Consider the following 13,705-nt stretch of genomic DNA (forward strand, 5'->3'; position numbering starts at 1 on the left):
AACGGATAAATAGCTGAAATATTGGCAAAACGAACGAAATTACAGACAGCGGACCTCCTACGACTTTATTTATACAGAATATTGATAATGTTACAGAATGGTAAGAAACTATGAAAATTATGAAACGAAGTTCGCACAAGCAAAAAGAGTACAGGGACGACCAGACCTAAGTGGACGGATGGAAGGAAGCAGGCACACAGCCAGAAAATAAAAACATACTGGGCCGAGTAAAAAGCAGAAGACCTTAGCTAAGACGAGCTCCTTGGTCCCTAGTAGACCAAAACGAACCACGAAGAAAAAAAGAAACGAAATCATATATAATATATTTGTAATTTTGCTAAGTAATAAACTACAGTTTCAAGAAATTGAAAAACCAGTACAATTTCTAGTGCGTTTCTTACTTGATGGTCACTTGACAGGAAATGACAGAGTATCTATAAATCAGGGATCAGAAAATCTTATACAGTATCATGTTTTCTTTTATTTAAATTTCTGTGCTAGAATTCCTTTGAATTCCTTCCTTCGTGTGTACAGAGATAATATTTCTGACTGGGGGATAGCCTTAGTTAATATCTTCCTATGAACGTGTCTTTGAGGAAATAATGGTCACTTCTAGGAGTTTACATGAGTGAAAATGCAATGCATAACTTGCTGTCATTTGTGGTATCAAGAAACCCAACACACATTGCCTTATACATCTACCTGCTGTTGTCGAGTATTCATCCCGAAGGCTTTTTTGATCCTCAACAGCTCTGCCATGAACTGTCATATGGCATAGACATCAGTGAAGAGGCATACTAGGGAAATTATGAGTGAGGTAGTTTTCCGTTATTTTCTTTATCAATACAAATCGGCGCTGCCGGGGTAAAACCTCCTATGTGAAATATTTTAGCTTAGAACTTTGGCCGGTAAGGTTCTGTTATCTAAGGTGCAATATTGTGTGAATGTGGTCAAGACATTCTCACTCTTCATAATGTATGTGCTGCGGGTCAGTATATCTTCAAAAATATCATCACATAGGAGGTTTTGTCCCGGCAACGACGAAATGTTGTTATTGCATGTAAATCTGCCATGTCCACGGAAATTCACGCAACAACCGACCCCATTTTCACACCATTCATAACAGGGACGGCCATGAGTACTAACTATGAATAATTCCAGCAGTAGATACACTTCTTTGCCACGCTTAAAGCCGCCATATGCCATGACCATGAGCACTCACACTGAATAATTCTCCCAGTAGATACAGTAGACTCCCTTGCCGCGACTTACGTGTCATTCTGAGTCAGTGCGGAAAGAGTTGACTCTCTAGTTGGAAGAAAGTTCTCGCCTCGTAGCCTCTCGTCTTAGGAAGGGAATTTTACGAACATATCTCCAAACATACGTCGGATATTGCTTCCAAATACCATACCTTAAGAGCATATGTGTCAGTTTGAGCTCATGAGAACTCAGCTGAATCGCCTACAACTTACTATTCTCTAACATAGGATGGTTCTAAACTCAGGGTAGAATCTCCAGTAGTGACTTATGCCAGAATAACGAAAGAAATGCTTCTAAGAACATTTTTAGAAATGCATATGGTAACACGGGAGCAATTATATCAAGAAACCTGTGTCTACATTATGAGTTGGATATGGAGAACAAATTTGTGCACTTGTGTATGTTGACATGATTTACGCTTTTGAGCTTTTGCCGTGATAACAAACAGGGCGAATTTTTTACGTTTCACAGAAAAATATGCTTCGTGTCCTCAGTATCTCGACTGTTCTCAAGGAAAACTCCAATAATGACAGATTTTTTTTTGAAGATACGGAGAAAAGTTCCCTGCGAAAAGTATAGAAATCTACCTCGTTTTCTTGACACGATCAAAGCCCAAAATATCATGTGTACAATTACAGGCCGTGAGAGCATGAATCTAAACATTTGTAAGTTGTTTTCTTTTCGCCAGTACTCGAACAATACTTACCCCAGAAGATAAAACGGTTGACAAAATCCTGTCACATGTCCCATCTAGTCAACAGTTGTCAACTCCAGAGGAGGAATATTTGTCGTTTACTTTCACCCTGTTCCTCATTTGCATACACCAGATTAAAATGCAAGTACTGCTCTTAACGCTGTTCCCGTGCAGGCCGGATAATTTGAAAGCATGAGTTCGTCAAGGCCCAAGAAGTGACGAGTGCGTCCTTGTATTAAGACCAATAGAGTAAATCGCGGTACTGTAAGCTTACATTTGGGAGATAGTAGGTTCGAGCCTTACTGTCAGGAGTCCTGAAGATAATTTTCCGTGGTTTCTCATTTCACACCAGGAAAATGTTGGAGCTGCACCTTAATTAAGACCACGACCGCTTTCTTCCCACTCCTACCCTTTCCTATCCCATCGTCGCCGTAAGATCTGTCTGTCTGTGCGAAATAAAGCAAATTGTGAAGTACATTTTAGATATATAATCCGCCGAAATTCGCGATCTGACTCGTTTTCTATTATTTTACAGCACGTTTCCTCCCATTTTTCAATATTCCTTTCCAGCAATCGATTTCGTACTTCCCGGGCTAGGCTCAGGTATTCCTCCTGGTCAGTTGGGTCCGTAAATCTTTGCCATCTTTTCTTTTAATCATTTTTAATATGGATAAAATCCTTCAGGAGATCCGGCGTGGTGTCATATTGGGTGATTTGGCGGCACTGAACCCGCGGCCGGACTGCATTCTTAGTCATTACCCGTCCAGGAGCCGTTGCCAGCGCGGTCCGCACATTTGACGACGGTCCGGAACATTATTATTATTATTATTATTATTATTATTATTATTATTATTATTATTATGTGTTGCTGGAATGGCTGATGACAGGGAAAACCGGAGTATCCGGAGAAAAACCTGTCCCGCCTCCGTTTTGTCCAGCGCGAATGTCACATGGAGTGACCGGGATTTGAACCACGGAACCCAGCTTTGAGAGGCCGGCGCGGTGCCGCCTGAGCAACGGAGGATCCTTGTAAGTACATTAATAACAGTAAAATCAATTGGTCTCACCTCCTTCTACATCCCACCGCCGTTAAGTTTATTTAAAGCCAACCCCCCCCCCCCCCACAAAAAGAAATGTAAAGAAGGCTTGTTTCTTTATGTTTAAGGGAGATTCCAAACACCAATGTTCACGTCTATTACCTTCAGTTTTGAGATATAAGTATCCCCATAAAAGTAATTTACTTTTTTCACTTCATTTCACACTACTCCCCCCCCCCCCCTAAGTGAACTTTCCCGAAGAAATACTTGTTTCTTTAATAGTAAAGGATCTTCTAAATACCAATTATCACGACTCTAACTTCTTCAGTTTTTGATTTATGTGTCCTCATGAAAGGAATTCAACTCCTTTACACTCCCGCCCTCCAAGATGGTTTCCCGCCCAAAACGCGTTTTTCTTTGTTTTTAAAGGAGAACCAAATACGAATTTTCACATCTGTAATAACTTAAGTTTTTATTAGATGTATGTATTCTCATACAATTAAGCCAATTAATTTTTCAATTCTTTCACACCCCCCCCCCCACCGCTTCATTGGATTTTAAGAGAATACGTGTATTTTTACTTTTAAAGCAGATTGAAAATATCAAATTTCACGTCTGTAAAATCTTCATTTTTGATATATCAGTAGCCTAATTAAAAGAATTCAACACCATTTTCAGTCACTTTAACCTCCCCCCCCCCTCCACCCAGGTGATATTTCCGAAAACTAAAAATACACGTTTCTTTATGTTTAATAGAGATAAAAAATACAATTTTTCACTTCTGTAACATGTTAAGTTTTTTAGATATACTGTAAAAATTCTCATTTCAAAATTTCACCCCTTTTGAGTTCCCCTTAAGTGGAGTTTCCAAAAACAAATCACCTATGTTTCTTTACATTTACAGGAGATTCCAAACACCCACTTCTTACGTCTGTAATATTTTACGTTTCCAAGATATTCTGTAGATATAGTCTTTCAAAAATTCACCCCAATTTGTCACTCCTGTTTAACCGCCATTAATTGGATTTTCCGAAAACAAAATATACGTGTTTCTTTATTTTTAAAGGAGATTCTAAATACCAATTTTCACATCTATAACCTTTAAAAGTTTTGAGATATAGATACACTCATTTTAAAATATTACCCCCTTTTCACCCCCTCTCTTAATTGGATTTTCCAGAAACAAAAAAATACGTGTTTCTTTATTTTTAAAGGAGATCCCAAACACCGATTTTTAGGTCTGTAATATCTTCAGTTTCTGAGATATAAGTAACCTCATTAAAGGCATTCAACCCTTTTTCCACCCCTTTTCACTCCTCCTATTGCGATTTTCCGAAAACAAAAAAATACGTGTTTCTTTATTTTTAATGAAGATTCTAAATACCAGTTTTTACATCTGCAAACTTTAAAAGTTTGGAGATAGAGATTCACTCATTTTACAAATTCACCCCCTTTTCACCCTCCCATTAATTGGATTTTCCAAAAACAAAAAAATACGTGTTTCTTTATTTTTAAAAGAGATCAAAAGTACCAATTTTCAGGTCTGTAATATCTTCAGTTTCTGAGATATAAGTACCGGTATCCTGATTGAAGGCATTCAACCCATTTTTCCCCATTTTCACCCTTTTTCACCCGTCCTATTAGGGTTTTCAGAAAACAAAAAAATACGTGTATCCTTGTTTTAAAAGAAGATTCTAAATACCAATTTTTACATCTGTAAACTTTTAAAGTTTTGAGATATAGATACACTCTTTTTAAAATTTCACCCCCCTTTTCACCCCCTTAGCGACGGAATATCAAAAAATCCTCTCTTAGCGAGCACCTACATCTTAATATGAATATATCCCCAAAATTTTATTTCTTTATGTCCAGTAGTTTTGGCTCGGCGATGATGAATCAGTCAGTCAGTCAGGACAAGTTATTTTATATATATAGATATGTCATATTACTTTCTAATAGTTTTTTACCTGGATCTGGGGACTGGTTCGAGATCCACTCAGCCTACGTGATTAGAATTCAGGAGCTATCTGAGGGTGAGATAGCGGTCCCGGTCTAGAAAGCCAAGAATAACGGCCGACAGATTCGTCGTGCTGACCACATGACACCTCGTAATCTCCAGGCCTTCGGGCTTAGCAGCGATCGCTTGTTAGGGCTGTAGTGCCATGGGGTTAGATTTTTATATTACTTTCTACTGTTGTGTGTGTTTGTAGTGCACTTTTGATCATGGAGTATATTTACTGGACCGCCTTTTATTCCTTGGACACACAAGATAGTTTATTCACAAAGTTCGAAAATACTCTGTGAAGATCACTCACACACAGCTCTAACAAGTTTTGTCGAAGTATGGTGATGATAAAATGGTTGCTGGGATGAGGCTGGGATGCTTGGATTAGATGTGACACCTAAGGAATTCGATCATTAGGATATTAATAGAAACGACATGGTATTACTTCTGAAGCTCATATATTTTGGATTATATAAAGCTGAACGGATTCAGGATATCTTATTTGTAATCTGGAAATATTTGCCAGGACAGTAGCGGGAATGATTGTTGATAGGAACAGGTAGAACCAATTACAAGAGGACACACTCAGTGAAGAGATATAGGAATGAACTCCATCGATGAAACTTTGCATATGAACCAGCTTTGATATTGGGGCATATGGAGCAAGTGGAGAAAGATGGGTTACCTAAACTCGGTCATGAAGTGTAAGGCATGTAGAGGAATATCATAATTGTACTCACTTTTTAATGACTTCCAGGTTGATTACTAGTGCAAATAGAGGGCAGTAGGAGCGTTTATTTAATTCACAAAGACATAAAATACAGTGCTAAAAAGGATAACAGTCATTGATGAAGATGAATGTTTATGTTTATGTGAACTCAATAATTTTATTTTTATTTAAGTTCTTTTGAATCTGGATGTGAAATACAGGAAGGGGTAGAAAATCAAAGTGCTTTCATCTCACGTTTTAGTAAATTGTTTTATTCTTAAGAAGTCATCATACACAAAATAATACTTGTCTTTCAGAAGATAGAGTAAGAGTCTTTTATGGAAAATTCTTGATCACTCTGTTGTCGAAATATAAAGGAAAAGCTTTATGGAAAATTTATAGAAACAACATTTTGTTCAAATATGATTTCTAAATTGTATAATTACACCAAACGTAAGATATCCTCATGATTAGTCACACTGTCATATAATTCTCACATTTGACAAGTAAACTAAGATAACTTTGAATTCTTTAAATCTAAGATTAGTAATAATACATGTTATATGTTATTAATATGATAATACGTGGTAACTTCATTATCACTGGCACCCATGTTCTTTTATATTTAAACATATAATTTTACTCTCTTGGTTGGAAGTAAGGGGAAAGTGTATTGAAATAGCTTCTTATTTTCCAGTGTTACGCGATTTGAATTTTTTAGGCGTTGATTCGATATAATAATAATAATAATAATAATAATAATAATAATAATAATAATAATAATAATAATAATAATAATAATAATAATTACAAGGAGCATTTGTGTGCATTTCATAAGTCTAAATAAGCAAATGTACAAAATGGTAACACTTTTATTTCGTATCAAAAAAGATACTATAATATTCTGGTAACTTGCTCTCATTTGTCGATTTTATAAACTCAACATATCTTGTCTTAAAGCTTTCATGCGTAGTCCCTAGAGCAGTAACGCTGAAAGTTGCGGAGGATATGATTCATAGCCCCCTGTGGCTCTACACGACTTGGCTGAGGGCCCGACCGTTATGTACTATCGGCACACACTACAAGTGACTTATAAAATACATAAGCTGATAATTTATAATGTGATTTATCCTAACATTAAATTTATACCAGTACACGCGAGTGATATTCATAAACAAACATCTTTAGAGATGACTTTTTAAAACATGTTTTTATTGAATTATTTCCTTTTAAAATATTTCAGACCTTGTTGAGTTACGATACATGGTGAAGTAGTGGCGTACAAGTCGTATTTAACTGTAGTTTTTCAACAATGCCAGCGTTATTCTTACGTGCGACAATGTATTGACGTACATCATACCACCACCCATAGCGCTACTGCTCTCAGGTTCCCCTTCAAGTAGTTACGATAAATGCGATTGATGGCGTGCAGATCGATGGAGTAAGGTAGCTGGTAGAATAATCAGAGAGTTATTCGAGGAATATCACCTCTCTTTTGGACGGAGAATTAATGCGCTACTTGTATTTTGTGGCAACAGTTCATTAACGTTTGTGAGCAGAAATACAGCTTTGATACAAACTGACAAGGAAGCAAAGCAAGCTTATAGTTTTAAGAGACTGTTGATGTCGTGATGACAGCCATGGACCTCCAAGTTGATGTGGAATTCGAACCACTGGAACGTAATATTTTATTGCAAAAATCCTTCATGCATTGGCCGGGATTCGAACCGTGGACGCTTTGGTGAAAACCCAGTGAAAATGCCATTCGACTATCACGATTCCTATAATCTAATAAATGACACACATGACAGCACATGTGTGACTTTCTAAAAATATATATATATTTTAAACTTGAGGGCTATCTATGAACTGGATTATGGTCTGTCATCGTTAACCTTCGATTGTGTAAAGTGAAATCAAACATTTTGTCCAAAATTTCAACATCCAATACACAACATTTAACTCAAAGATTAGACTTGAAAATTTTGAGTACTTCTACCTTATCAAACTAATTTTTATTTTAATCATGCCTGTAATATTTAGGATTTTATGCTGACTATTCTAACTGTATAGTTGCAGCATTATCAAAATTGTAAATATATCTCATATTTAGCAGTTTATTTTTCCGTCCATATTATTCTTACAGATATTTTCGTGAGCGGTTTACAGTTTACAACAGCAAGTATGAGATGACTTCCTTCCAAAATATTGAAAACTTGAAAAAATAAATGTTCTGCTGTATTTTTCAATAATTTGTTTTACCTCTCACAAAATTATAAGCACTGACTTCAGTAGAAAAATATCTCCTGATGAAATCGTGGCCACAGTTTTAGTTCCTACCGCTACCATGAAAACCACACTGACCAAAATTTGATGCAGATAATAATTCTTCTGATCACTACACTACCTTATAAAAATATTCGCTCACAATCCATTCACACACAATGCGACTACCTGGAAACTCTCACACTCTTTCTTCTGTTACCTGGAAAACGAATTTAAATACAGAAATGTTGAAGGTGGGTGATTAAGTTACGGCCAACAAACCGCAGGATAATGGCCGCATTCTTTTTCTTCTGTTTACTTGCTGCTAATTTGAAAATCTATCTGTTTTGAAATATCTGGAAGGTGTAGCCATATGAATGGGAATAAAATCATATATAACATTATTGGAGTGCACTCTGATAAAAAAAAATGTAGGTTCAGAGGATGAATTGCACTGTGGATTTCGTGGATTTCTTCACTCAATGTAAAATGCATTCTCAGTCTTTGGGAATTAAATTTATAAAACATTTTTCAGCATAAAATGAGTGCATTTCGTATGATATTGGCGAAAATATTGTGAGTGATTCATATGCGGTAACATTTAGCAATGCTTTTAGTTGTACAGAGCCTCGATGATGTGATTGTAGTCGTCTTGTTGGGGCCTCCTCTGGGCTTCGTCCCTCATCTGCTGCAGGAATTCGTTGTCTTTGCTGTTACCGAAGACGGACTCCACCGGTCTTGGGGCGGTGGACTGTACGATGCCGGCAGGCACGACAGCCTGTGGAGGTTCGCGGTTGCCCAGATCGGAGCCTTCACTCAGAGTTGGGGGCTGGAAGACGAGCACAGAGGGAGAAGACACGGAGGTAGGGAAGTCAAGTACTGTGATGACAGGGCGGCCGCTGGAAACGATGGGACCCTGGGGCTGTTGGGGCTGCTGGGGCCGTTGGGGCTGTTGAGGTGGCTCTGGGGCGTTCGCGGGCTTGCTGGGAGCTGCGGCTATGGCAGTGGTGGTTCCAAGGGGCTGGACAGAGCCGGTGCTGGGGTTGATGAGCAGTGGACCTCTGGAACAAAGAGAAATGCAATGCAGGATATCAGGCAGTTATTTTTGACAGGCAAGAGCAAGAAATGAGGTTAACAGATTTAACTGTTCTGATGCTGTAAATTGGTACACATTTTAAGAAAAACTGTTGTTCATTAGCTAATGTTACCCCAACTCAGACAGGTCCCTTTGGGCATCGATAGGATTGAATTAGGAAGGAAACACGCCTGGCTTCAAGATACAGCCTCAGCTTTTTGCCTTGTGTGCAGTGGGCTAGGATGCAAGCTAACAATTGTACAGCCCGAGCCGCACACCCAGGTCGTTAAGTTGCTAGAGTGTTATGATTTATAGTTTCGTTTAAAACAGTGATGCACGATTATGTATTCTTTAATCCTGTAATCTGTACTTCCCTTCTATTGTTTGAGTTTAATGACCATTTTACAAATAATATGTTAATATATCTAGATGTACGAAGCACGAAAGTTTTCGATACTTTAGGGAGTAGTTTAAATCTATTAGATATAATGTCGTACGCCTCTGTGGTGTAGTGGTTAGCGTGATTAGCTGCCACCCCCGGAGGCCCGGGTTCGATTCCCGGCTCTGCCACGAAATTTGAAAAGTGGTATGAGGGCTGGAACGGGGTCCACTCAGCCTCGGGAGGTCAACTGAGTAGAGGTGGTTTCGATTCCCACCTCAGCCATCCTCGAAGTGGTTTTCCGTGGTTTCCCACTTCTCCTCCAGGCGAATGCCGGGATGGTACTTAACATAAGGCCACGGCCGCTTCCTTCCCTCTTCCTTGCCTATCCCTTCCAATCTTCCCATCCCTCCACAAGGCCCCTGTTCAGCATAGCAGGTGAGGCCGCCTGGGCGAAGTACTGGTCATTCTCCCCAGTTGTATCCCCGACCAAGATTCTGAAGCTCCAGGACACTGCCCTTGAGGCGGTAGAGGTGGGGTCCCTCGCTGTGTCCGAGGGAAAAGCCGACCCTGGAGGGTAAACAGATGATGATGATTATGAGATATAATGTCATTGTCGTAATGAGAGAGCCTTCGTGGCACATTTGGCAGCGCGCCGGTCTCTCACCGCTGGGTTCTGTGGTTCAAATCCCGGTGACTCCATGGATATCTGTGCTGGAAAAAGCGGAAGCGGGACAGGTTTTTCTCCAGGTACTCCAGTTTTCCCTCTCACCTTTTATTCCAGAAACACTCTCAAATATCGTGATACACAGTAAACCTTTTAAATCAGGCAATTAATTGTTAAAAACTTTTAAGTACGAGCGATAAGTAATGGTACAGAACAATTATTTATATAAGATAGCAGATTAAAAAGGAGTACAATCCTATTTGGGGTTTAAATTTTAAATTTATACAACTAATATTCGAAGAAATATCAACATTTCTTTTCAACATAATGTCAAAAGTTTCGACTAATTCGAGTGACATCTTGCTCGTGGTGTTGGACGAGAATATTATACGCAATGTTGAGATCGTGTTCTGCCCGCTGTCTGGAGCGATGTCACACCTTGTAGCGGCACAAAGCTGGTGATAAATTTAACGCTGCAGAATGTAACAGCCTTTACTGAGGCATTAGCAATGCTGGCTCGATGTCAAGGCGACGAGTTTTACCACGCCATGCATCATTATTTTCCCTTTCCAAGAATTGCAATTGAGATTTATTGAGCTTGTTAAAACTATGTGAATGACCCTTTCAAGATCAATGAGGTGCTGACACCAATGAATTCTTTAAAATAATTGATATTTTATTCCTAGTTATAGCATGAACATTTTTAACGCATGTAATATAGGCGATCATATTGATTTGTTAGTGTGCAGTGGAACACGCCCATTGTGACCTAAAGTGACTGGGCTAGAGACGCGGATATTTCCATAACCCAGAAGCTATCAAATTGAAAATCTGTAGTAGGGGCCACAGGATTCATAACCGAGTCTGACCACTACTTACCTGTAACAAGCCCCACTTTCACCTTTATTATCGCACTTCTTTTGCTCAATCACTTTTCTTCTACGAACAAGTGAGAGGGGGAACTTAAAGAGTATTTTATTTCCCTGCCTTTAATGTTTGTTCCCTTCAGGCGATACGTTCATTCTTCATTTCTCCTATATTTTGGATTAAGGAGATGATGCTTATACCTCAGTGAGTTTACGCTTGAAAAAGTCATTATTACTATAATGACCATCTCCACACATTTTTATTTGGATTATGTTACTTTCTTATGTTTCCTTTTTATTGAACTGGTTTGCGTTTGTCATCATTTTTTCATCATCATCATCATCATCATCATCATCTGTTTACCCTCCAGGTTCGGTTTTTCCCTCGGACTAAGCGAGGGATCCCACCTCTACCGCCTCAAGGGCAGTGTCCTGGAGCTTCAGACTCTTGGTCGGGGGATACAACTGGGGAGTACGACCAGTACCTCGCCCAGGTGGCCTCACCTGCTATGCTGAACAGGGGCATTGTGGAGGGATGGGAAGATTGGAAGGGATAGACAAGGAAGAGGGAAGGAAGCGGCCGTGGCCTTAAGTTAGGTACCATCCCGGCATTCGCCTGGAGGAGAAGTGGGAAACCACGGAAAACCACTTCGAGGATGGCTGAGGTGGGAATCGAACCCACCTCTACTCAGTTGACCTCCCGAGGCTGAGTGGACCCCGTTCCAGCCCTCGTACCACTTTTCAAATTTCGTGGCAGAGCCGGGAATCGAACCCGGGCCTCCGGGGGTGGCAGCTAATCACGCTAACCACTACACCACAGAGGCGGCCATAATTTTTTTCTGTATTATTTCGTCCATTGCGAGTACAGGTTAGATGGATTCAAAGTAACTATACCTTCTGCATTGATAAATAAATAAAAATAAATGAACAGATGTATATTAGTCCGCCTCTGTACTGTAGTGATTAGTAGGATTAGCTGCCACCCCCGGAGGCGCGGGTTCAATTCCCGGGTCTGCCAAGAATTTTTTTTTGCTAGGGGCTTTACGTCGTACTGACACAGATAGGTCTTATGGCGACGATGGGATAGGAAAGGCCTAGGAGTTGGAAGGAAGCGGCTGTGGTGTTAATTAAGGTACAGCCCCAGCATTTGCCTGGTGTGAAAATGGGAAACCACGGAAAACCATCTTCAGGGCTGCCGATAGTGGGATTCGAACCTACTATCTCCCGGATGCAAGCTCACAGCCGCGCGCCTCTACGCGCACGGCCAACGCCACGAAATTTAAAAAGTGGTACACGGTCCACTCAGCCTCGGGAGGTCAAATGAGTAGAGGTGGGTTCGATTCATACCTCAGCCATCCTGGAAGTGGTTTTCCGTGGTTTCCCATTTCTCCTCCAGCTAAATGCCTGAATGGTACCTAACTAAGGCCACGGCCGCTTCCTTCCCTCTTCCTTATCTTCCCATCCCCCACCAAGGCCCCTGTTCAGCATAGCAGGTGAGGCCGCCTGGGCTAGGCACTGGTCATCCTCCCCAGTGAAATGAAATGTCGTATGGCTTTTAGTGCCGGTATATCCCAGGACGGGTTCGGCTCGCCAGGTGCAGGTCTTCTATTTGACTGCTGTAGGCGACCTGCGGGTCGTGATGAGGATGGAATGATGATGACAACACATACACCCAGCCCCCGTGCTATTGGAATTAACCAATTAAGGATAAAATACGCGACCCGGCCGGGAATCGAACCCGGGATCCTCTGAACTGAAGGCCAGTACGCTGACCGTTCAGCCAATGAGTCGGAATATCCTCCCCAGTTGTACCCCCGAAACAATGTCTCAAGCTCCAGGACACTGCCCTTGATGCGGTAGAGGTGGGGTCCCTCGCTGAGTCCGAGGGAAAAGCCAACCCTGGAAGGTAAGCAGATTAAGAAAGAAAGAAAGAAAGAAAGAAAGAAAGAAAGAACAGATGTGTTAATTAATGATAGAATCAACGGATATTTGAAAAAAGTTGAAATTATTTAAACTAAACATTTGGGTATTTGTACTGCTTAAAATAATTTATTTTTTTCTCATGACGAGGAATGTATCCTTAGATAATTAAAGATGAATCACTCCCGAAGGAAGTTGAACAAAAATAATAAATTGTTATAACGGTGAAAGGGGACGGTTTGTGGTTGTGAAGTGGCTAAGCTACTAACTTCTTCACCCGCAGTCACTGAAGTTTTGAAACCGAACAATTCTGAGTTGCAAACCTTAGCTGATAACCACGTTGTGTTAGAAAAGGGCATACGGTCTTTAACTCTTAGCCGGAATCAAACATGGGAAAAGGTACAACGACCCCAGAGGTATATGACAGAAGCTATTTTATTTGCTATTGTCATTAGCAGAGAGCCTACGTGGCACAGGTGGCAGCGCGCAGATCTCTAACCGCTGGGTTCTGTGGTTCAAATCCCGGTCACTCCATGGAGACCTCTGCTGGAAAAAGCGGAGGCGGGGCAGGTTTTTCTCCGGGGACTCCCGTTTCCCTGTCACGTTTTATTCCAGCAACACTCTCGAATATCATTTCATTTCATCTCATCATCATCATCATCTGTTTACCCTCCAGATTCGGCTTTTCCCTCGGACTTAGCGAGGGATCCCACCTCTACCGCCTCAAGGGCAGTGTCCTGGAGCTTCAGACTCTTGGTCGGGGGATACAACTGGGGAGAATGACCAGTACCTCGCCCAGGCGGCCTCACCTGCTATGCTGAACAGGGG

The 13,705-nt window shown here is 40.5% G+C and overlaps 1 protein-coding gene across 3 annotated transcripts in view; it reads right to left on the reverse strand.

The window, feature by feature from the left end:
• Positions 1-5,956: 5,956 nt before the first annotated feature.
• LOC136856800 (serine/threonine-protein kinase WNK2) overlaps positions 5,957-13,705 on the reverse strand; it is a 179,095-nt gene continuing 171,346 nt past the window's right edge. For all 3 annotated transcript variants that reach the window (XM_067134915.2, XM_067134913.2, XM_067134914.2), the window contains exon 4: positions 5,957-9,031. In XM_067134915.2, the coding sequence (XP_066991016.2) occupies positions 8,584-9,031 (448 nt within the window). In that variant the 3' untranslated portion in view covers positions 5,957-8,583. The remainder of the gene's footprint in view (positions 9,032-13,705) is intronic.

This window comes from Anabrus simplex, chromosome 1 (assembly GCF_040414725.1).
Source record: "Anabrus simplex isolate iqAnaSimp1 chromosome 1, ASM4041472v1, whole genome shotgun sequence".
In the NCBI taxonomy this organism is placed as follows: domain Eukaryota; kingdom Metazoa; phylum Arthropoda; class Insecta; order Orthoptera; family Tettigoniidae; genus Anabrus; species Anabrus simplex.